The 24,957-nt window shown below is 54.3% G+C and overlaps 2 protein-coding genes across 15 annotated transcripts in view; both read left to right on the top strand.

The window, feature by feature from the left end:
• Window positions 1-4,357, top strand: part of LOC138739667 (arf-GAP with Rho-GAP domain, ANK repeat and PH domain-containing protein 1-like) — a 200,240-nt gene extending 195,883 nt beyond the window's left edge. For all 10 annotated transcript variants that reach the window (XM_069892186.1, XM_069892195.1, XM_069892196.1 and 7 more), the window contains one exon: window positions 3,087-4,357. In XM_069892186.1, coding sequence (XP_069748287.1) covers window positions 3,087-3,122 — 36 coding nt within the window. In that variant the 3' untranslated portion in view covers window positions 3,123-4,357. The remainder of the gene's footprint in view (window positions 1-3,086) is intronic.
• An 11,638-nt stretch (window positions 4,358-15,995) lies between these two features.
• The window catches only part of LOC138739666 (cGMP-dependent 3',5'-cyclic phosphodiesterase), a 284,647-nt gene continuing 275,685 nt past the window's right edge, over window positions 15,996-24,957 (top strand). For all 5 annotated transcript variants that reach the window (XM_069892183.1, XM_069892180.1, XM_069892182.1 and 2 more), the window contains exon 1: window positions 15,996-16,270. In XM_069892183.1, coding sequence (XP_069748284.1) covers window positions 16,212-16,270 — 59 coding nt within the window. In that variant the 5' untranslated portion in view covers window positions 15,996-16,211. The remainder of the gene's footprint in view (window positions 16,271-24,957) is intronic.

Here is a 24,957-nt window from a genome sequence, read left to right as displayed (position 1 = left end):
TTGATCAAATCTCCCTGTATTTTATAGACATAAACATAATATAAAATAAATATTTTGGAACAGGTTACAGGACACTGTTCTTCAACCTCCAGTCTGCAGGAAGAAACTATTCCCCAGCCTGGCAGTCCTGATTTTGATGCCCCCTGTACCTCCTTTCTGATGGTAGTGGGGCAAAGATCCTATATGCAGGATTGGAAGGGCGGTGGGGGGGGGGGGGGGGGTGGAATCGCTTTGAAATATTTTGAATGGTGAAAGGTGTGGACAGAGTAGATGTAGAAAGGTTGTTTCCCCATGGTGGGAGAGTCTTGGACAAGAGGGCACAACTTCAGGATTGAAGGGCGACGGCTTAGAACAGAGATGGGGAGGAATTTCTTCAGCCAGAATGAGGTGAATCTGTGGAATTTGTTGCCACAGGTGGTTATGGAGGCCGGGTCATTCACTGGGTGTATTAAAGACAGAGATGGATAGGCTCTTGATTAGCCAGAGCATCAAAGGTTTAAGGAGAGAAGGCCAGGCAGTGGGGAGAATGGATCAGTTCATGATTGAATGGCGGGGCAGACTTGATGGGCTGAATTTTCTGCTGCTATGTCTTCAAGCCTCAAGATCTTACACTCCAGGGAAAAAAGTCCCAGTTTATTTAGCCTCTCCTTGCAATTCAATCCCTCCAACCCTGATCACATCCTTGTGAATCTCAACTGCACCATTCCCATCTCAATGATGTCTTCCCTGTAAAGTATGGATTTGGAGTGTTGTCGCAGAGTTTTTGGAAAAGTGGGGGGAGGGGGTGCTCAGTGCTGGCAGTTGAATTGACAGTCCCCACCCAGACCACCAGGCCCCTGCCAGAGGGATCTGTGGGGGAGGGGACACAATGGTGAGGGCGAATACAAGATGCTATGGTGGTGGAGGCGAATACAACAAGGACATACAGAAAACTGTTAGATTGGCACATGGATGCAAGAAAAGAGAGGGTTATGAGTGTGAGAGAGGGAAAGGTTAGACCAGTGGTTCACAAGCTTCCTTTCCCACTCTAAGTATTCCCTCTGCCATTGGTGCTCTGTGATCAGTAAGGGATTGCTTAAGGTGGGATGTGAGTGGGAAGGCAAGGTTGAGAATCACTGCTCTAGATCCAATTGTTACGGAAATATTTTGCTTGAGAAAAATGGTCATTGGCCCATTTCCTTTGGAGTTCTGAAACCGTGCACATAACGAGTCCATGAGGGACGATTAAAACAGGGGTTTTCAATCTTTTTCTTTCCACCCACATCCCACCTTAAGCACCAATGAGATAGGGATTACTTAAAGTGGGATGTGAGTGAGAAGAAAAAGGTTGAGAATCACTGGTCTAAGATATGCATCCAGCCATAATCCTTGTAAATCTCCTCTGCTCCCTCCCTACAGCATCCACATGGGTGTAAGACAGGCACATGGATGCAAGAACAATAGAGGGTTATGGGTGTGAGGGAGGGAAGGGCTAGATTATTAGAGTTTACCTAGGTCAGCACAGCATCTTGGGCCGAAGGGCCTGCACTGTACTGGAATGTTCAATATTTGATGTAGGAGAAGTTGTAGAAATGAGAAAGGTTTCAGGAGGAGATTTACAAGGATGTTGCCTGGATTGGAGAATGTGCCCTTATGGGGCCAGGTTAGCAGAGCAAAGAAGGATGAGAGGAGACTTAAGAGGGGTTTACAAGATTCTGAGAGGGATAGATTGTGTGGACGGCCAGCACCTGTTTCCCACGGCATGAATAGCAAACACCAGAGGACATGTATACAAAGTGAAGGGAGGGAAGTTCAAGTGAGATGTCAAGGGTAAGTTTTTTACGCAAAGAGCTGCAGGTGCCTGGAATGTGTTGGCAGGAGTGGTGGTGGAGGCTGGAACAATAGTGACATTGGACATTGAAGAGACTCTTAGACTTTGTCAACTTTCCTGGTAACCTCCTTGAACAACTCAGTACGGAAACAGGCCATCTTGGCCTCTCTAGTTCGCACTGATTTAAGTGAACTCCTCTAGTCCCACCAACCCACTCCCTGTCCATAACCCTCCAATCCCCTCACATCCCTGCACTCATCCAACCTTCTCTTAAATGACAGAATTGACCCTGCTGCAACCACCTCTTCCGGAAGGTCATTCCACTCAGCCACCGCTCTCTGAGTGAAGAAGATCCCTCTCACGTTACTTCTAAACTTTTGCCCCCAACCCTTAACTCATGACCCCTCGTTCCAATCACTCCTACCCTCAAGGGGAAGAGCCTATTCACATCTACTCTATCTTTCCCCCTCATAATTTTATATACCTCGATCAAATCCCCCCTCAACCTTCTACGCTCCAATGAATAAAGACCCAGTCTACTCAATCTTTCTCCATATTCGAGATACTGCAATCCAGGCAACATTTTAGTAAATCTTCCCTGCACCCTCTCTACCTTATTGATATCCTTCCTATAATTTGGAGACCAGAACTGCACACAATATTTCAAATTTGGCCTCACCAATGCCTTGAACAGTCTCAACATCACCTCCTAGCTCCTACATTCTATGCTTTGATTTATAAAGGCCAGTCTACCAAAAGCCTTCTTCACCACCCTTTCTACATGGGAACCGTTATTCCAAGATCTCTCTGTTCCTCAGCATTCCTCAATGCCCTCCCCTTCACTACATGTGTCCTGTTTTGGTTATTCTTCCCAAAATGAAGCACCTCACACTTATCTACATTAAACTCAGTCCCTTTCTATCCAAATACTTGTATATCTGGCCAAGGACTTGCCCACTGCTGATATCAGGTTCACTGGTGGGCAGGTGTTTTTGCATGGTATCGACTATCACACGTGTATATACGGTATCCGTCATACATGGTATCGACATGATACAACATGGTATCTGTTGTCCCTGGCAAAAGGCTCAGACCCACAATCTTGGTCGCCTTTTACTTCCCCTGGGGCACTACGTGACCTGCTGAGTTTCTCCAGCACGCTGGTGCATGCAGTCAGGCTGGGAACCAGTCTCCCCCACCGCACCTCAGTCAGCGGAAGAAATCTTATCAAGCCACACAGGCTTTGAATGACACAGGCCATCTCTATGTGTGACAGGAAAGCCAGGAGTCTCGAGCAGATGGAACAAACTGAACAGAGGGCCTTGCTTGCCAAGGCTGGAGAATGTAGAGATGGACGTTGGAGACCATGGAGCCCCGGGTTTTGGAAGCCCGTAGAACTGACACCGGAGAGAAGATCACACAGGGTATCAGAAGGAGGAAGAACCTTGTTATTTAAAAGATTTGAAAACGTTGTGTAAAACTCATTTTTAATATGATCTGTATATATTTTGCATTCTCTGAAACTCTCCAAACGAGCAGAGAACCACTTTATTTAATTCCTTCATTTCTACCGTGCAGTGGTCTGGTCTGTGAAGTTGTCAGGCGTGTGTGAATACATTGGGAGGAAGCCAAGCTGAGTTTGTGTCTTGAGTGTGTGGTGTGGGTGAGGTTGACAGGGAGAAAGGAGCAACAGTGAACATTGTATCTGTGCCTGATCAGCGAGATGCTGACATCTCCCTGCAAAAGCAGGGCGATTTCTGCCGTCGGTGGTGGACCATTCTGCAGCCTGTTTTTAATATAATTTGGTGATACAACATGGTATCAGGCGCCCTTCCTGGTGCAGACCCGAGACAGTGGGGAGTGGAGATACAGCACTGCTCTGCTGGGCCCTACTGCCCGGTCCTAAAGCTAACAGCTCCATATAGAGTTTAAATGGCCTTTTGAAGGAACCTACGGTGTTTTATTTTAAAATTCTGCTACCATAGAGGCTTGTTCCCAAGATGGGAACAAGATCCCAAGATGCCTGTGCTCGGCAGCGGCCACGAGGAGTTGCAGGCTCTGGGGGGAGCAGCAGAACCCCAACCCCCCCCCATTCCCTAGACAAGGAGGAGCAGAGGAATCGACCCTACGGACCAGTGAGAGGGGTCATCATCAAGGGACTTGCATGGGCTCGTGGGAACCAGGTATTGGGACCGGGATTGGAGAGGGCACCGATGGCAAGAAGGGACCTTGGGCACTGAAGGCTTCCTGATCAGAGATTCAGAGCTGGAGCTCAGGTGGCCAATGGATCGAACGGGAATCTGCACGGCTGCAGAGGCTGAGGGAATTGCTGGAGGGGAATCCATGGATACTCAGGGTCTCTGAAGGGACTCTCTTTGGCTTCTCTTTCTCCTCTTGTTGAGGAGCCGGGCAATGGTCATGGCAACTCTTTGCTTTAGGTCAGACAAAAGCTGAAGCACCTCGAGTAAATGAATGACTTGGCTTGCTCTGAATACGCATTTTTAATGTATTATCACGTGACAATAAAAGGAACCTTTGATCCTTCCAGCCCACGAGGCCGCACTGCCAAAATACCCCATGACCAATAAACCTACATCTTTGGAACGTGGGAGGAAACTGAAGCACCCGAAGGAAATCGCCTCAAGGGCAGCACGGTTAGCGTAACAGGCTGACACGGTTGGCGTAACAGGGCCGCACGGTTGGGGTAGAAGTTAGCACAACACCTCTATAACGCAGGCAATCGGGGCCGGGGGTTCGAATCTCATGCTGTCTGTGAGGAGTTTGCGTTCTCCCCATGTCTGCGCGGGTTTCCCCCAGGGTTTCCTCCCACTGTTTGAAGCGTACTGGGGGTGTAGGTTAATTGGGCACCACAGGCTTGTGGGCCGAAATGGCCTGTCACCATGTCTAAATTTAAAAATACATTTAAAATTTAAATTGAAAGACATGGGGAGAATGCACAAACTCCTTGCAGAGAGTGGCGGATTCAAACCCGGGTCGCTGTCGCTGGCTGTGTAGCTCTCGAAAGAGAATATAAAAGTCCATAAGAACATTTGACGAGGATGCACAGCCCAGATCTCCAGTCTCCAAGATCACAAGGGAAGATGTCGCTAAGTTGGAAGGGGTGCAGGAGATTCGCCAGGACTGGAGGGGGTGAGTTTATAGGAAGAGGTTGGAGAGACTGGGACTTTTCTCCCTGGAGTGTGGGTTGGGGGGAGAACTTCAGAGAGGTTTATAACATTTTGTGGGGCATCAATAAGGTCATCTTTAGATTGGGGGAAATCAAAGGGTACCTTATCAATGCCCCGCATGTGGATTCCGGGATTGGGGAATGGAAAATTGGAGGCTGCACAGGTTTAAGATTAGAGGGGAAAGGTTTACAAGGGATCTTCATCACACAGAGGGTGGTGGGTGTTTGGAATGAGCTGCCAGAGGAAATGGTGCAGGTGGGGAGGGACAATTACAGCATATAAAAGACAGGTACATCGATAGGAAAGTTCGGGGACCAAACACAGATAATTAAATTTGAAATTGTGTTTACGGAACGGTGGAAGCCGACTCCCGCCACTTCAAGCTGTGCGCGAAATTACACCTAAATTGACCGACAACCCCTGGAACATTTTGGAGGGTGGGAGGAGACCTGGGGAAAACCCAGGCAGGTCGCGGAGAGAACGCACCCCCTCTACAGGCAGTGCCAGATGCAAACCCGGGTCGCTGGTGCCGCTGATAGGATCCCGCTAACCACTAACTCAGTGGGCCCAGACATTTGGTGCCAATGCCCTGTTTCTTTGCGGCCTCTCAACGCCATTACGGGATTGGGGGGGTGGGGGTGATGTCCTTCAAGGTGTTGCTGGATCTCCCGAGGCGGCGGGAAGGGGGAGATGAAGATGGGGGGATGTCCGTGACTGTGCAGTCTCTTACGGACTTGGGCCGAGCAGTTCCGGTCCCACACAGTGATACATCTGGATGGGAGGGTGAGGAGGGGCTGGGTGACCTGCCCTCTGTCTCGAACGGTGCACTCAGGGAAGCAGTGGAGTTAAGATTACTACCCTGGGCCGTTGTTATGGTGATCTCTGGCAGGCAAGACATTCTTAAGCAACTGGGCAAATTACAATATGCTCCTGACCCTTACCTCCTTGGGCAAGTTGTTGCCATGGCTACCGGCAGCAGTTGCCATGGATACCAAATCTGGGTGCCACACTCAGCCATTTTCTCCTTGATTGCAGCGTGAGTGTCTTAGTTCAAACCTCGGGCTTGATGAGGTGCTGCATGTGAGGCTGCCCAACAAGGTGGGGGCCTCGTGGCTTGACGGCATGGGGAGAACGCCGGCAGAAGGCCAAGGTGGGGCGGCAATACGGGGGGGGGGGGACCTTTCTTGGCCACCGGGGGGGTGGGGGTCGGGGGGCAGGGTCCGCTGCTCTTGCGGGCTAAGGCGGTGGAATCCATGGCTTTGTGGCCGAGTCGACCCAAGGCAGGTGGGGGGGCGGTGTACAGTATAGAGGGAGCGGGGGGCTTCCGCAGTGGGGGGGACTTGGACAGGTTGGGAGAAGGGGGGTGTCGGGAAGTGTGCGGCCACACTCTTTGGCAGGAGGAATAAAAGCGTAGATTATTTTTGGAGAGAATTCAGAGAGCAGAGGTCCAAAGGGACTTGGGAGACCCTAAAGGATCAGGTCTAGTCAGTGGCAAGGAGGGCAAATTAAATTTTAGCATTCATTTCGAGAGGACTGGAAGATTAAAGCAAGGATGCCACGCTGAGGTTTTACAAGGTGTCTGGAGTATTGGGAGCTATTTAGGGCCCCATATCTAAGGATGATCTGGATTTGGGGGGTTCCAGAAGAAGGCTGATGGGTATGATCCTGGGGATGAGGCGCGTTTGATGGCTCTGGGCCTGTCCTTGCTGGAGTCTGGAAGGATGACGGGGAGGATCTCATGGAATCAGGCCAAGTGGAGGTGGAGAAGATGTTTCCAGTGGTGGGAGAGTCTGGCATCAGAGGGCCCAGCCTCTGAACACAAGGACGTCCCTTTAGCACGAAGATAGGAAGTTTCTTCAGCCGGAGGGAGGTGAATCAGTGGAGGCCAAGTCGTTGAGTAGGTTTAAAGTGAAGGTTGATAGGTCCTTTAAATTTAAAACCCATGCCGACGTGGGGAGAACGTGCAAACTCCTTACAGACAGGGTTGGATTCAAACCCGGGTCGCTGGTGCTGTAACAGCATTGTGCGATCTGCCATGCTAACCCTGCCACCCTTGATCAGTGAGGGTGTTAAAGGTCAAGAGGTGGATGGGGGTTGAGAGGAAATAAACGTCAGCCATGATTGGAATAGGGGAAGCAGACTCGATGGGCCAAATATAACCATTTACAGAGCGGAAACAGGCCATGTCGGCCTTTTGAGTCCACGCCGGTTCACTAGAACAACTCCACTAGCTCAAATCTCCCACTCTCCGCTCATAACCCTCCAACCCCCTCACCTCTATGTACACATCTAACCTTCTCTTAAATGACAGAAGGGACCCTGACGCAACTATCTCATTCGAAAGTTCATTCCATTCTGCCACCACTCACTGAGTGAAAAAGCCACCTCTAATATTTCTCCTAAAGTGTTGCCCCCTTACCCTTAACTCATGATCTCTTGTTCCAACCTTCCCTGCCCTCGAGGAAAGAGTCTGTTTATGTCTAGTCTTATCTATTCCTTTCATAATTTTAATAATTTTCATTACTGAATAAAATACCATTTTCCTTAATCTCTCCCTGTAATCTAGATGCTGTAAGCCAGGCAACATCCTTGTAAACCTTCTCTGCACCCTCTCCACCTTATCTATATCCTTTTTATAATTAGGAGACCAGAACTGAGCACAGTACTCCAAACCTGGCCTCACCAATGCCTTTACAACCAGAACATCACTTCCCAGCTCCTATATTTTATACTATGTTTTATGAAGGCCAGGATACCATATGCTTTCTTAACCATCCTGTCTACATGGAAATCCACCTTCAGTGAACTCTGTACCATAACCCCCAGGTCCCTTTGCTCCTCTGTGTGCCTCAATGCCCTCCCCTTAACTGTAAATGTCCTATTCAGGTTATTTTTACCAAAATGCATCACCTCACACTTGTCTACATTGAATTCCATCTGCCATCTTTTAGCCCACTTCCAAACAAACCAAATCCTTCTGTAATCCAAGAAAATCTACTTCACTATCCACCACTCCCCCTATTTTCGTATCTTCCGCATATTTACTTACCCAGTTAACCACACCCTCCTCTAAATCATTAATATAAATGATAAACAACAAGGGATCCAGCACCGATCCCTGAGGCACCCCGCTCGTCACAGGCTTCCAACCTGACAGACACTTGTCCGCCATGACTCTCTGCTGTCTATCTCCCAGCCTCCTCTGAACCCATGTCACAATCTCTCTACTAATTCCTAGTGACTGGACCTTCCTTATTAACCTTCCATGCGGAACCTTATCAAAACCCTTACTAAAATCCAAATAGATCACATCCACTGCTCTACCTTCATCCACCTTTTCTGTTACTTCCTCAAAAAACTCAATAAGATTTGTCAAACATGACTTTCCTTTTACAAACCCATGCTGGGTGCCCCTAATCAATCCCTGTCTATCCAGATATGCGTATATACTATCTCGAAGAATACCCTCCATAACCTTCCCCACCACCGGTCAAACTTACTGGCCGATAATTACTTGGCCTACGCCTACTGCCTTTTTTGAACAACAGAACAACATTTGCACCCTCCAATCCTGTGGTACCACCCCCTCCTCCAGTGATCTTTGAAAAATCACTGTCACTGCCCCCGCTATTTGTTCCCTGACCTCCCTTAAAGTCCTGGGGAAAATCCCATCAGGAGACTTATCCACCTTAATTGACCGTAGAAGCTCCAAAACCCTCGCTTTACTAATCCCTATCCTTTCCATAACTGAGCCCTTTGTCTCTCTTATCTCGTATAGCCCAACGTCCCTTTCCCTCGTGAATACAGACGAGAAAAAATTGTTCAATATTTCTCCCATCTCATACGGTTCCTCACATAGTTCACCGTTCCCATCATCCAGTGGACCTATTCTATCCTTAACCCTCCTTTTACTGTAGGATTCACCTTCGTCTTATTAGCTATGGACTCCTCATACCTTTTTGCCTTTCTAATTTCCCTCTTAAGGTTCTTCCTGCAATCTAAGTAATGACCATACATCTCAATCCCTTGTTTTTTATATTTGGTATAGGCCTCCCTCTTGTCCCAAACCAACTTCTTAATTTCACCAGAAAACCACGGCTCCCTTGAACCTTTAGTCTTCCCCTTTGGCCTGACTGGAACATAAAGATCCTGTACTCTTAAAATCTTACCCCTAAATGCCCCCCAAATTTCCTCTACATCCTTTCTGGCAAAAAGATCAGCCCGCACAACTCTCTGCAAATCCCTTCTCATTTCTCCAAATCTGTCCTTCCCCCCACTCGAAGACCTTCAACCTTGGACCCGACATCCCTTTCCATCATTAAGCTAAAGCTAATGGACCCATGATCACTGGATCCGAAGTTCTTTCCAACACTTTGCCTCCGTCACCTTCATTCCCAAACAACAGATCTAACACCACTCCCCCTCTAGTTGGCGTCTCAACATATTGCTGCAAAAAGCAATCCTGAACACAATGCATAAATACTAAGCCATCCTGCCTTTTTACTGACTGCGCTTCCCAATCTATGTTTAGAAAATTGAAATCCCCAACCAACACCACCCTATTTCTCCTGCATATCTCACCTGTTTCCTTGCACATTTGCTCTTCCAGTTCTCTTTCCCCATTTGGAGGCCTATAATATACCCCATAATAGTAACCTCACCTTTCTTATTTTTCAGCTCTACCCACACTGCCTCCCTCGACGAGCCCTCCAGTCAATCTTGCCTCAGCACTGCTGTAATATCCTCCCTGACAAGTAATGCCACACCTCCCCCTCTTAATCCAACTCTGTCACATCTAAAGCAGCAAAATCCTGGAAAATTCAACTGCCAGTCACAACCTTCTTTCAACCACGTCTCGCAAATGGCCACAACATCATAATGCCACATGTCAATCCACACCTTTAGCTCATCCAGCTTCCTTACTATGCTCCTCGCATTAAAATAAATACATCTCAGGGATCTCCTACATCCTTCTGCATATCCTCCTCTCTACCATTCTCACAATTTTCACTACAACATCTGTTTACTACTTCCTGCTTTTCCTCCCTCAAATTATTCAAACATGTCTCCTTAGCCAACAAACCCTCACCCTGCTGTCCTGCCTAACTTGAAACCCTGTCCCCAACCATATTAGTTTAACCCCACCCCACCCCCCCCCCCCCGACAACCCTAGCAAATGCCCCTGCCAGGAGACTGGTCCCTCTGGGATTAGGATGTAACCCATCATTACGGTATAGGTCCCACCTTCCCCAAAAAAGGTCCCAGTCGTCCAAGAACTTGAAACCTTCTCTCTTACTCCACCCCTTTAGCCACATGTTTAACCTCCACCTGCTTCTATTTCTGCCCTCACTGTCACTTGGCACAGGAAGCAATCCAGAAATTACTCCCTTAGTGGTCCTCCTTCTAAGCTCCCTACCCAACTCCCTATACTCATTCGGCAGGACCACTTCCTCCTTCCTTCCAACATCATTGGTACCAACATGTACCCAACCTCAGGCTCCTCACCCTCCCCTTTTAGGATGTTCTGAACGCGCATAGTCACATCCTGGCACCAGGGAGGCAAACCACCATTTGGTTTTCCTTACCATGTCCACAAAAACCTCTGTCTGTCCTCCTAACCATTGAATCCCCTATAACTAGCCCTTTTCCTCTTATCCCTACCTTTCTGGGTCACAGAAGTTGACACCACAACTCTGCCCACCATAGTCTGACTATCCCACTCCTCAGTACTCAAGGTGGAGTACCGATTTCTGAAGATTACAGACTCGGGTGCTTGCACATGAACCTGACCCCTCCCTTTCCTCCTCCTAACGGTAACCCACTGCCCCTCCTCCCATGGCCCCTGTGTGACCACCTGCCTGCCTGTAGCTCTTGCCTGCCTGTAGCTCAAGTTCCTTGACCCGGTCCTTCAGGCCACACTCCTTGTCCGTGATGGCCTCACTCTCTCTAACCAGAGAGAGGTCATCGAGCTGCAGCTCAAGTTCCTTGACCTGATCCCTCAGGCCACACTCCTTGTCTGTGATGGCCTCACTCTCCCTAACCAGAGAGAGGTCATCGAGCTGCAGCTCAAGATCCCTGACTCAGTCCCTTAGAAGCTGCAGCTCAGCCCACTTTGTGCACAGGTGGATGTCCGGGAGACATGAAGACTCCATGACTTCCCGCGTGTGACACTGAGAGCAGAAAACTGCCCTCACACTCATCCTTCCTCCTTCTCTTCACATCTTACAAAGTAAAAAATAAACACATGTGTATTAAATTAACTGTGAATGTCTTACCTTTAGTCCAGCACGCTCCTCCTCAGCCTCTGCTCGCCTAAGCCCCTCGAGCCAAAGCCTCAAAGACACACTCCTTCTCTGTGCCACTCCCTTATATTTACAAGGAGGAAAAGGGTGCTGAGGTCACATGAATGACCCATGGTGCAGTAGTGAAGGGGTGAATAGCCTTCTTTAAATATTTTAAAAGGGTGCTGAGGTCACATGAATGACCCATGGTGCAGTAGTGAAGGGCTGAATAGCCTTCTTTAAATATTTTAAAATTTAGACAACGGCACAGTAACAGGCCTTTCCTGCCTACGAGCCCGTGCCACCCAATTACCCTACAAATCCTGGGACGTTTTGAACAGTGGGAGGAAACCTGAGCCCCCGGAGGAAACCCACGTGGACACGGGTAGAACGTACAAACTTCTTACAGACAGCGTGGGATTCGAACCCCAATCGCTGGCGCTGTAAAGGTGTTGTGCTAACCGCTACGCCCAACTGTGCCGCCCCTTAACATCCTTTCTCAGCCCCCAATGCTTCAGGGGAAAATCTGCTGCCTGTCCGGCCTCACCTTATAACTCGGGGGCCTTCGGTCCTGGGAATGTACTTGTGAATCCTTGTGAATCTTTCTATGCTCTTTCCAGCTTCCTGACATCTTTCCTACAGCTGGGTGCCCAGGACTGTGCGCAATACTCCAAGTGGTCTCACCACCACCTTGCCCAGTCATAGCCAGCTCCCTGCTCAACGGAGACGGAATGCCAAGCATCTCATCTACCTGGTGGCTGTCCTGCCGACCTATAGAAACCTACTTAACCATCTAAACCACCCCGACCTCTGCCCATAACTCTCTCAAGTCAAGTGTATTGACCTTCAACTGCACAAGTACAACCCGACAAAGTGTTCTCTGGTCCTCGGTGCAAAAGTGCTAAGGTTAGTTCATTCAGTATATTCTAAAGGGGAGTTGAATGTGACCTTCATGGTTAAAGGTGAGTAGAGATAAAAGAGGAGGTCACTGGGTTACATTGTGGAGTAGGTTTCCATTGGTAGGCACAGAGATGGAATGTTCGATGGTCTATAACACTGGTTTTCAAACCTAGGCCATCAATGCTCTCTGATTAGTAAGGGATTGCTTAAGGTGGGATGGGGGTGGAAAGAAAAGGTTTGAAAACCACTGTTTTAATTGTCCCTCGGACTTGTTATGTGCACGGTTTCAGAACTCCAAAGGAAATGGGCCAATGGCAACTTTTCTCAAGCCAAATATTTTAGTAATAATTGGGTCTAGAGCAGTGATTCTCAACCTTCCCTTCCCACCTCCATCCCACCTTAAGCAACCCCTTACTGATCACAGAGCACCGATGGCACGGGGATGACTTAAAGTGGGATGTGAGTGGGAAGAAAAAGGTTGAGAACTACTGATTTGCACACACTCAGTGTTACAAAAGACGCTTCTTCCCCTCTGCCATCAGATAGGGAACTGAAATTCCTAGTGATTTTGCACCTTGTTCTGAAGTACGTGGCTCATGACAATAAATCTGATTCCGATTCAAGGTGAAGGGAGGAAAGTTTAGGGGAGACATCAGGGGTACATTTTTACAAACAGAGGGTGGTGGGGACCTGGAATGTGTGGCCGGGGGTGGTGATGGAGGCCTGAACAAGAGGGACATTCAAGTCTCTTAGGGAGATGGATGCAAGAAAAATAGTGGGTTATGGGTGCGAGGGAGGGAAACTTTAGATTGTTGAGTAGGTTTATATAGGTTGGCACATCATGGGCCGAAGGGGCTGTACCATGTGTAATGTTCTATGTTGTCTCAGACATTCAATCTTGTGCTTGCTTCATGAATCAATTAAATCATGGCTGATCTGTCTCAGCACCTGATCTTCTATTGATTGATTCTCTGAATATCTATTGATCCTTTGTATTCAATTTCCACAGAGCCTGGGCCTCGACTGCCCGTTGGAGAGATATTGAGTAAAGGAACCTTGAATATTCCAACACAGCCGAGGCCCTTTGGCCCCTGATGTAAAATGACTCCATATCAATTTAACCCTTTCCTCCCTCACATCTGAGCTCCACATTTCTTGCATCCGTGGGCTTGTCTAAGAGTCTCTAATATCCCTATTGCACCAGCCTCCATCACCACCCCCGGCAAGACATTCCAGCACTCCAACCACTCCCTGCGTTAAAAACCTTCCCCCGACATCTCCCCTCAACTTTCCTCTCTTCACCTTGTACAGGTGTCCTCTAGGATTGGCCGCTGCTACTTCGGGAAAAAGGTAAAAGCACAATGGTGGTTTGGTTAGTGTAGAGAGCTGATTGTTGACTTCAGGAATGGAAAGCCAGAGGTGGACGATCCAGTGATCATTGGGGGATCAGACGTGGAGAGGGGGAGCACATTGAAGTTCTTGGGAGTCGCCATCTCAGAGGATCTTTCCTGGAACCAACACACCAACGGCATCGTGAAGAAAACACGTCAGCACCTCTACTTCCTCAGATGTTTGTGGAGATTTGGTATGACATCAGAAACCCTGGCAAATTTCTAGAGAGGTATGGTGCAAAGTGTGCTGACCGGCTGCATCATGGTCTGTTACGGGAATCCCTGAGCAGAAAGCCCTGCAAAAGGTAATGGACACAGCCCAGGACGTCACAGGCAAAACCCTCCCCACCATCGAGAACATCTAAAGGGAACGTTGCCGTCGGAGAGCAGCAGCGATCATCAAGGATCCCCACCACCCATCACACGCTCTGTTCTCGCTGCTGCCATCAGGAAAGAGGTATCGGTGCCACCAGACTCGCACCACCAGGTTCAGGAATAGCTGCTCCCCCTCCACCTTCAGACTCCTCAATGACAAACTCAATCAGGGACTCAGTTAAGGACTCTTTCTTGTGGACTTTATTGATTTTTTAAATTCTCTCTGAATTGCAGTTTGTTTACACTGTGTATAGTTTTATTTCACTACCAATTAATGGTAATTCTGCCTTGCCCGCAGAAACAAGAATCTCAGGGTTGGATGTGATGTCGTGCACGTTCTCTGACAATAAATCTGGAATCCTGAAATCTATTGGAAATACTCAGCAGGTGAAGAGGAATCTGTGGAGAAGAGAGAGTCAACGATTACTGTTGATGACCACCAATCACTCTGCTTCTCCTTCCACAGACGCCGTCTGTCTTGTTGAGAGTTTCTCTGAGGTTCCAATCGGAGCTGAGATTTCCAGCTCGTTAAATTTTTTACAGGTTTTACTTATAATTCGGTAGAAGCCAATTCCAGACCTTTAAACCCATGCAGCCCAATTACACCTGAATTAACTTTCGAGCCTAGTACATTCTGAAGGGAGAGGGGAAAGAAAGCTGGAGTCTTTGGGGAAAACCCACGCAGGCAGGGGAGAACTTACAAATGCCCGACAGACAGCACAGGATTCGAACTCAGGTTGCTGCTCTGTCATGGCATTGTTACACGAACCGTGCCACCAAGGCTTATCTGTCTATGACCTCATGCACCATCCCCACCCCCACCCACAACCAGCACACCCCCATCCCTCACCTCTCCCAGAACACCTCACCTGCACCCAACATACAGAGAGCACACATACGCTATGCAATCCACGAATATACACACATGTACGCACAATGCTACCCATATGAATATACAGACACACGAACACAAACACACACCAACCCTCACGACAAAGACTCACTGAGAAAGCACACTCACACACACTCTCACACCCATTCCCCCACACACTCAACCACACAGACACAACCGCAGTAACAGAAACAACACATACACACTCTCACACCCATACCCCACACACACACTCACACCCATATCCCACACCCCCCCCACACACACTCTCACACCCATATCCCACACCCCCCCACACACTCTCTCACACACCAGCCACACACACACTCACACCCATATCCCACACACACTCTTACACCCATACCCCCCCACACACACACTCTCACACCCATATCCCACACCCCCCCACACACTCTCTCACACACACACTCTCACACCCATATCCCACACACACTCTCACACCCATACCCCCCACACACACACTCTCACACCCATATCCCACACCCCCCCACACACTCTCTCACACACCAGCCACACACACTCTCACACCCATATCCCACACACACTCACACCCATACCCCCCCACACACATTCTCAGACCCATACCCCACACCGCCCCACACACACTCACACCCATACTCCCCCCCACACACACTCTCACACCCCCCCCACACACACACACTCACACCCATACTCCCCCCCACACACACTCTCAGACCCATACTCCCCCCCACACACACTCTCACACCCATCCCCCCCTACACTGTCACACCCATCCCCCCCCACACTCTCACACCCATCCCCCCCCACACTCTCACACCCATCCCCCCCACACTGTCACACCCATCCCCCCCCCCACACTCTCACACCCATCCCCCCCACACTGTCACACCCATCCCCCCCCCACACTCTCACACCCATCCCCCCCTACACTGTCACACCCATCCCCCCCCCCCACACTGTCACACCCATCCCCCCCCCCACACTGTCACACCCATCCCCCCCCCCACACTGTCACACCCATCCCCCCCCACACTCTCACACCCATCCCCCCCCCACACTCTCACACCCATCCCCCCCCCCACACTCTCACACCCATCCCCCCCCCACACTCTCACACCCATCCCCCCCCACACTCTCACACCCATCCCCCCCCCCCCCCCCCCACATATATAAACGCCCCCCGGTCCTGGGTCTGGTCACCATCAGCATTGACTGCTGCCCTGAGCCGCGGGGACGTCCCTTTCATGCGCGATAGTGGAGGAGCGAGTGGCCGCCCCGCCCCGCCTCGCCTCGCCGGGGGAAGCCGCCCCCCGAGCGGCTCGGAGCAGCGCCCGGCCGCCTCCCGACCAGCATGGTCCCCGGAGCCAGGAGATGGGGCAGGTGATCCGCCACTCCCGGCTGTGCCGCGATGCCCACCTTCCACAGCACGGGTAAGGCAGCCTCCCTTCTCCCAGCCGCGGCCGGGCCACCGGGGAAGGGCAGGGGGGCTTCAAACCTCGGCTCCATCCCCCCCCCCCCCGGACAAACCTGCTTTGCCACTTCTCCCGGGGAGGGGGCTGCTTGATGGAAGGAGGCATGGCCTTGGAGTGGGGTTCCAGAGCCCAGCTCTGCCTCTCCTCAATGACCTGACCGCCAGTCCCTCCTTCATCAGGACCCGACCTCACCCGTGCATGGGGAACATGCCCACCTCAAGGCTGAATCCCCCCCCCATCAGTACCTGTGGGATTTCTGGAGGGATGATGGGGTCCTGGGGACGGTTCTGATGGATTTTCTCCCTGCAATCCCTGACAGATTGAACACCTTCTGTTTTTGAAATGTTGATTCCTGCATTGAATATCTGATTGAGAATTTAGATCAGCAGAAAAGGGACATCGACTACATCTCTCTCCGTCCCATCACACGTCACAGGGTCAGAGTGAAGCTCCCTCCGCACCGTCCCATCACACGCTCACAGGGTCAGAGTGAAGCTCCCTCCGCACCATCCCATCACACACTCACAGGGTCAGAGTGAAGCTCCCTCTGCACCGTCCCATCACACACTCCCAGGGTCAGAGTGAAGCTCCCTCCGCACCGTCCCATCACACACACACAGGGTCAGAGTGAAACTCCCTCCGCACCGTCCCATCACACACACACAGGGTCAGAGTGAAGCTCCCACAGCACCGTCCCATCACACACTCACAGGGTCAGAGTGAAGCTCCCTCCGCACCGTCCCTTCACACACTCCCGGGGTCAGAGTGAAGCTCCCTCCGCACCGTCCCATCACACACTCCCGGGGTCAGAGTGAAGCTCCCTCCGCACCGTCCCATCACACACTCCCGGGGTCAGAGTGAAGCTCCCTCCGCACCGTCCCATCACACACTCCCAGGGTCAGAGTGAAGCTCCCTCCGCACCGTCCCATCACACACTCCCAGGGTCAGAGTGAAGCTCCCTCCGCACCGTCCCATCACACACTCCCGGGGTCAGAGTGAAGCTCCCTCCGCACCGTTCCATCACACACTCCCAGGGTCAGAGTGAAGCTCCCTCCGCACCGTCCCATCACACACTCCCGGGGTCAGAGTCAAGCTCCCTCCGCACCGTCCCATCACACACTCCCGGGGTCAGAGTGAAGCTCCCTCCGCACCGTCCCATCACACACTCCCGGGGTCAGAGTGAAGCTCCCTCCGTACCGTCCCATCACACACTCCCAGGGTCAGAGTGAAGCTCCCACCGCACCGTCCCATCACACACTCCCGGGGTCAGAGTGAAGCTCCCTCCGCACCGTCCCATCACACGCTCACAGGGTCAGAGTGAAGCTCCCTCCGCACCGTCCCATCACACACTCCCGGGGTCAGAGTGAAGCTCCCTCCGCACCGTCTCATCACACACTCCCAGGGTCAGAGTGAAGCTCCCTCCGCACCGTCCCATCACACACTCCCGGGGTCAGAGTGAAGCTCCCTCCGCACCGTCCCATCACACACTCCCAGGGTCAGAGTGAAGCTCCCTCCGCACCGTCCCATCACACACTCCCGGGGTCAGAGTGAAGCTCCCTCCGCACCGTCCCATCACACACTCCCAGGGTCAGAGTGAAGCTCCCTCCGCACCGTCCCATCACACACTCCCGGGGTCAGAGTCAAGCTCCCTCCGCACCGTCCCATCACACACTCCCGGGGTCAGAGTGAAGCTCCCTCCGCACCGTCCCATCACACACTCCCGGGGTCAGAGTGAAGCTCCCTCCGCACCGTCCCATCACACACTCCCGGGGTCAGAGTGAAGCTCCCACAGCACCGTCCCATCACACACTCACAGGGTCAGAGTGAAGCTCCCTCCGCACCGTCCCTTCACACACTCCCGGGGTCAGAGTGAAGCTCCCTCCGCACCGTCCCATCACACACTCCCGGGGTCAGAGTGAAGCTCCCTCCGCACCGTCCCATCACACACTCCCGGGGTCAGAGTGAAGCTCCCTCCGCACCGTCCCATCACACACTCCCAGGGTCAGAGTGAAGCTCCCTCCGCACCGTCCCATCACACACTCCCAGGGTCAGAGTGAAGCTCCCTCCGCACCGTCCCATCACACACTCCCGGGGTCAGAGTGAAGCTCCCTCCGCACCGTCCCATCACACACTCCCAGGGTCAGAGTGAAGCTCCCTCCGCACCGTCCCATCACACACTCCCGGGGTCAGAGTCAAGCTCCCTCCGCACCGTCCCATCACACACTCCCGGGGTCAGAGTGAAGCTCCCTCCGCACCGTCCCATCACACACTCCCGGGGTCAGAGTGAAGCTCCCTCCGTACCGTCCCATCACACACTCCCAGGGTCAGAGTGAAGCTCCCACCGCACCGTCCCATCACACACTCCCGGGGTCAGAGTGAAGCTCCCTCCGCACCGTCCCATCACACGCTCACAGGGTCAGAGTGAAGCTCCCTCCGCACCGTCCCATCACACACTCCCGGGGTCAGAGTGAAGCTCCCTCCGCACCGTCTCATCACACACTCCCAGGGTCAGAGTGAAGCTCCCTCCGCACCGTCCCATCACACACTCCCGGGGTCAGAGTGAAGCTCCCTCCGCACCGTCCCATCACACACTCCCAGGGTCAGAGTGAAGCTCCCTCCGCACCGTCCCATCACACACTCCCGGGGTCAGAGTGAAGCTCCCTCCGCACCGTCCCATCACACACTCCCAGGGTCAGAGTGAAGCTCCCTCCGCACCGTCCCATCACACACTCCCGGGGTCAGAGTCAAGCTCCCTCCGCACCGTCCCATCACACACTCCCGGGGTCAGAGTGAAGCTCCCTCCGCACCGTCCCATCACACACTCCCGGGGTCAGAGTGAAGCTCCCTCCGCACCGTCCCATCACACACTCCCAGGGTCAGAGTGAAGCTCCCTCCGCACCGTCCCATCACACACTCCCGGGGTCAGAGTCCAGCTCCCTCCGCACCGTCCCATCACACACTCCCGGGGTCAGAGTCAAGCTCCCTCCGCACCGTCCCATCACACACTCCCGGGGTCAGAGTGAAGCTCCCTCCGCACCGTCCCATCACACACTCCCAGGGTCAGAGTGAAGCTCCCACCGCACCGTCCCATCACACACTCCCGGGGTCAGAGTGAAGCTCCCTCCGCACCGTCCCATCACACGCTCACAGGGTCAGAGTGAAGCTCCCTCCACACCGTCCCATCACACACTCACAAGGTCAGAGTGAAGCTCCCTCCGCACCGTCCCATCACACACTCCCGGGGTCAGAGTGAAGCTCCCTCTGCACCGTCCCATCACACGCTCACAGGGTCAGAGTGAAGTTCCCTCCGCACCGTCCCATCACACGCTCACAGGGTCAGAGTGAAGCTCCCTCCGCACCGTCCCATCACACACTCCCGGGGTCAGAGTGAAGCTCCCTCCGCACCGTCCCATCACACACTCACAGGGTCAGAGTGAAGCTCCCTCTGCACCGTCCCATCACACACTCCCAGGGTCAGAGTGAAGCTCCCTCCGCACCGTCCCATCACACACACACAGGGTCAGAGTGAAACTCCCTCCGCACCGTCCCATCACACACACACAGGGTCAGAGTGAAGCTCCCACAGCACCGTCCCATCACACACTCACAGGGTCAGAGTGAAGCTCCCTCCGCACCGTCCCTTCACACACTCCCGGGGTCAGAGTGAAGCTCCCTCCGCACCGTCCCATCACACACTCCCGGGGTCAGAGTGAAGCTCCCTCCATACCGTCCCATCACACACTCCCGGGGTCAGAGTGAAGCTCCCTCCATACCGTCCCATCACACGCTCACAGGGTCAGAGTGAAGCTCCCTCCGCACCGTCCCATCACACACTCCCGGGGTCAGAGTGAAGCTCCCTCCGCACCGTCCCATCACACACTCCCGGGGTCAGAGTGAAGCTCCCTCCATACCGTCCCATCACACGCTCACGGGGTCAGAGTGAAGCTCCCTCCGCACCGTCCCATCACACACTCCCGGGGTCAGAGTGAAGCTCCCTCCACACCGTCCCATCACAAACTCACGGGGTCAGAGTGAAGCTCCCTCCGCACCGTCCCATCACACACTCCCGGGGTCAGAGTGAAGCTCCCTCCATACCGTCCCATCACACGCTCACGGGGTCAGAGTGAAGCTCCCTCCGCACCGTCCCATCACACGCTCACGGGGTCAGAGTGAAGCTCCCTCCGCCCCGTCCAATCACACACTCCCAGGGTCAGAGTGAAGCTCCCTCCGCACCGTCCCATCACACACTCCCGGGGTCAGAGTGAAGCTCCCTCCGCACCGTCCCATCACACACTCCCGGGGTCAGAGTGAAGCTCCCTCCGCACCGTCCCATCACACACTCCCGGGGTCAGAGTGAAGCTCCCTCCGCACCGTCCCATCACACACTCCCGGGGTCAGAGTGAAGTTCCCTCCGCACCGTCCCATCACACACTCACAGGGTCAGAGTGAAGCTCCCTCCGCACCGTCCCATCACACACTCCCAGGGTCAGAGTGAAGCTCCCTCCGCACCGTCCCATCACACACTCCCGGGGTCAGAGTGAAGCTCCCTCCGCACCGTCCCATCACACACTCCCAGGGTCAGAGTGAAGCTCCCTCCGCACCGTCCCATCACACACTCCCGGGGTCAGAGTCAAGCTCCCTCCGCACCGTCCCATCACACATTCCCGGGGTCAGAGTGAAGCTCCCTCCGCACCGTCCCATCACACACTCCCGGGGTCAGAGTGAAGCTCCCTCCGTACCGTCCCATCACACACTCCCAGGGTCAGAGTGAAGCTCCCACCGCACCGTCCCATCACACACTCCCGGGGTCAGAGTGAAGCTCCCTCCGCACCGTCCCATCACACGCTCACAGGGTCAGAGTGAAGCTCCCTCCGCACCGTCCCATCACACACTCCCGGGGTCAGAGTGAAGCTCCCTCCGCACCGTCTCATCACACACTCCCAGGGTCAGAGTGAAGCTCCCTCCGCACCGTCCCATCACACACTCCCGGGGTCAGAGTGAAGCTCCCTCCGCACCGTCCCATCACACACTCCCAGGGTCAGAGTGAAGCTCCCTCCGCACCGTCCCATCACACACTCCCGGGGTCAGAGTGAAGCTCCCTCCGCACCGTCCCATCACACACTCCCAGGGTCAGAGTGAAGCTCCCTCCGCACCGTCCCATCACACACTCCCGGGGTCAGAGTCAAGCTCCCTCCGCACCGTCCCATCACACACTCCCGGGGTCAGAGTGAAGCTCCCTCCGCACCGTCCCATCACACACTCCCGGGGTCAGAGTGAAGCTCCCTCCGCACCGTCCCATCACACACTCCCAGGGTCAGAGTGAAGCTCCCTCCGCACCGTCCCATCACACACTCCCGGGGTCAGAGTCCAGCTCCCTCCGCACCGTCCCATCACACACTCCCGGGGTCAGAGTCAAGCTCCCTCCGCACCGTCCCATCACACACTCCCGGGGTCAGAGTGAAGCTCCCACAGCACCGTCCCATCACACACTCACAGGGTCAGAGTGAAGCTCCCTCCGCACCGTCCCTTCACACACTCCCGGGGTCAGAGTGAAGCTCCCTCCGCACCGTCCCATCACACACTCCCGGGGTCAGAGTGAAGCTCCCTCCATACCGTCCCATCACACACTCCCGGGGTCAGAGTGAAGCTCCCTCCATACCGTCCCATCACACGCTCACAGGGTCAGAGTGAAGCTCCCTCCGCACCGTCCCATCACACACTCCCGGGGTCAGAGTGAAGCTCCCTCCGCACCGTCCCATCACACACTCCCGGGGTCAGAGTGAAGCTCCCTCCATACCGTCCCATCACACGCTCACGGGGTCAGAGTGAAGCTCCCTCCGCACCGTCCCATCACACGCTCACGGGGTCAGAGTGAAGCTCCCTCCGCACCGTCCCATCACACACTCCCGGGGTCAGAGTGAAGCTCCCTCCACACCGTCCCATCACAAACTCACGGGGTCAGAGTGAAGCTCCCTCCGCACCGTCCCATCACACACTCCCGGGGTCAGAGTGAAGCTCCCTCCATACCGTCCCATCACACGCTCACGGGGTCAGAGTGAAGCTCCCTCCGCACCGTCCCATCACACGCTCACGGGGTCAGAGTGAAGCTCCCTCCGCCCCGTCCAATCACACACTCCCAGGGTCAGAGTGAAGCTCCCTCCGCACCGTCCCATCACACACTCCCGGGGTCAGAGTGAAGCTCCCTCCGCACCGTCCCATCACACACTCCCGGGGTCAGAGTGAAGCTCCCTCCGCACCGTCCCATCACACACTCCCGGGGTCAGAGTGAAGCTCCCTCCGCACCGTCCCATCACACACTCCCGGGGTCAGAGTGAAGTTCCCTCCGCACCGTCCCATCACACACTCACAGGGTCAGAGTGAAGCTCCCACAGCACCGTCCCATCACACACTCACAGGGTCAGAGTGAAGCTCCCTCCGCACCGTCCCTTCACACACTCCCGGGGTCAGAGTGAAGCTCCCTCCGCACCGTCCCATCACACACTCCCGGGGTCAGAGTGAAGCTCCCTCCGCACCGTCCCATCACACACTCCCAGGGTCAGAGTGAAGCTCCCTCCGCACCGTCCCATCACACACTCCCAGGGTCAGAGTGAAGCTCCCTCCGCACCGTCCCATCACACACTCCCAGGGTCAGAGTGAAGCTCCCTCCGCACCGTCCCTTCACACACTCCCGGGGTCAGAGTGAAGCTCCCTCCGCACCGTCCCATCACACACTCCCGGGGTCAGAGTGAAGCTCCCTCCATACCGTCCCATCACACACTCCCGGGGTCAGAGTGAAGCTCCCTCCGCACCGTCCCATCACACACTCCCGGGGTCAGAGTGAAGCTCCCTCCGCACCGTCCCATCACACGCTCACAGGGTCAGAGTGAAGCTCCCTCCGCACCGTCCCATCACACACTCCCGGGGTCAGAGTGAAGCTCCCTCCGCACCGTCCCATCACACGCTCACAGGGTCAGAGTGAAGCTCCCTCCGCACCGTCCCATCACACACTCCCGGGGTCAGAGTGAAGCTCCCTCCGCACCGTCTCATCACACACTCCCAGGGTCAGAGTGAAGCTCCCTCCGCACCGTCCCATCACACACTCCCGGGGTCAGAGTGAAGCTCCCTCCGCACCGTCCCATCACACACTCCCAGGGTCAGAGTGAAGCTCCCTCCGCACCGTCCCATCACACACTCCCGGGGTCAGAGTGAAGCTCCCTCCGCACCGTCCCATCACACGCTCACAGGGTCAGAGTGAAGCTCCCTCCGCACCGTCCCATCACACACTCCCGGGGTCAGAGTGAAGCTCCCTCCGCACCGTCTCATCACACACTCCCAGGGTCAGAGTGAAGCTCCCTCCGCACCGTCCCATCACACACTCCCGGGGTCAGAGTCCAGCTCCCTCCGCACCGTCCCATCACACACTCCCGGGGTCAGAGTCAAGCTCCCTCCGCACCGTCCCATCACACACTCCCGGGGTCAGAGTGAAGCTCCCTCCGCACCGTCCCATCACACACTCCCAGGGTCAGAGTGAAGCTCCCACCGCACCGTCCCATCACACACTCCCGGGGTCAGAGTGAAGCTCCCTCCGCACCGTCCCATCACACGCTCACAGGGTCAGAGTGAAGCTCCCTCCACACCGTCCCATCACACACTCACAAGGTCAGAGTGAAGCTCCCTCCGCACCGTCCCATCACACACTCCCGGGGTCAGAGTGAAGCTCCCTCCGCACCGTCCCATCACACGCTCACAGGGTCAGAGTGAAGTTCCCTCCGCACCGTCCCATCACACGCTCACAGGGTCAGAGTGAAGCTCCCTCCGCACCGTCCCATCACACACTCCCGGGGTCAGAGTGAAGCTCCCTCCGCACCGTCCCATCACACACTCACAGGGTCAGAGTGAAGCTCCCTCTGCACCGTCCCATCACACACTCCCAGGGTCAGAGTGAAGCTCCCTCCGCACCGTCCCATCACACACACACAGGGTCAGAGTGAAACTCCCTCCGCACCGTCCCATCACACACACACAGGGTCAGAGTGAAGCTCCCACAGCACCGTCCCATCACACACTCACAGGGTCAGAGTGAAGCTCCCTCCGCACCGTCCCTTCACACACTCCCGGGGTCAGAGTGAAGCTCCCTCCGCACCGTCCCATCACACACTCCCGGGGTCAGAGTGAAGCTCCCTCCATACCGTCCCATCACACACTCCCGGGGTCAGAGTGAAGCTCCCTCCATACCGTCCCATCACACGCTCACAGGGTCAGAGTGAAGCTCCCTCCGCACCGTCCCATCACACACTCCCGGGGTCAGAGTGAAGCTCCCTCCGCACCGTCCCATCACACACTCCCGGGGTCAGAGTGAAGCTCCCTCCATACCGTCCCATCACACGCTCACGGGGTCAGAGTGAAGCTCCCTCCGCACCGTCCCATCACACACTCCCGGGGTCAGAGTGAAGCTCCCTCCACACCGTCCCATCACAAACTCACGGGGTCAGAGTGAAGCTCCCTCCGCACCGTCCCATCACACACTCCCGGGGTCAGAGTGAAGCTCCCTCCATACCGTCCCATCACACGCTCACGGGGTCAGAGTGAAGCTCCCTCCGCACCGTCCCATCACACGCTCACGGGGTCAGAGTGAAGCTCCCTCC

This window comes from Narcine bancroftii, chromosome 7 (genome assembly GCF_036971445.1).
Source record: "Narcine bancroftii isolate sNarBan1 chromosome 7, sNarBan1.hap1, whole genome shotgun sequence".
NCBI lineage: Eukaryota > Metazoa > Chordata > Chondrichthyes > Torpediniformes > Narcinidae > Narcine > Narcine bancroftii.
This window is presented reverse-complemented; position numbering and strand designations above follow the sequence as displayed.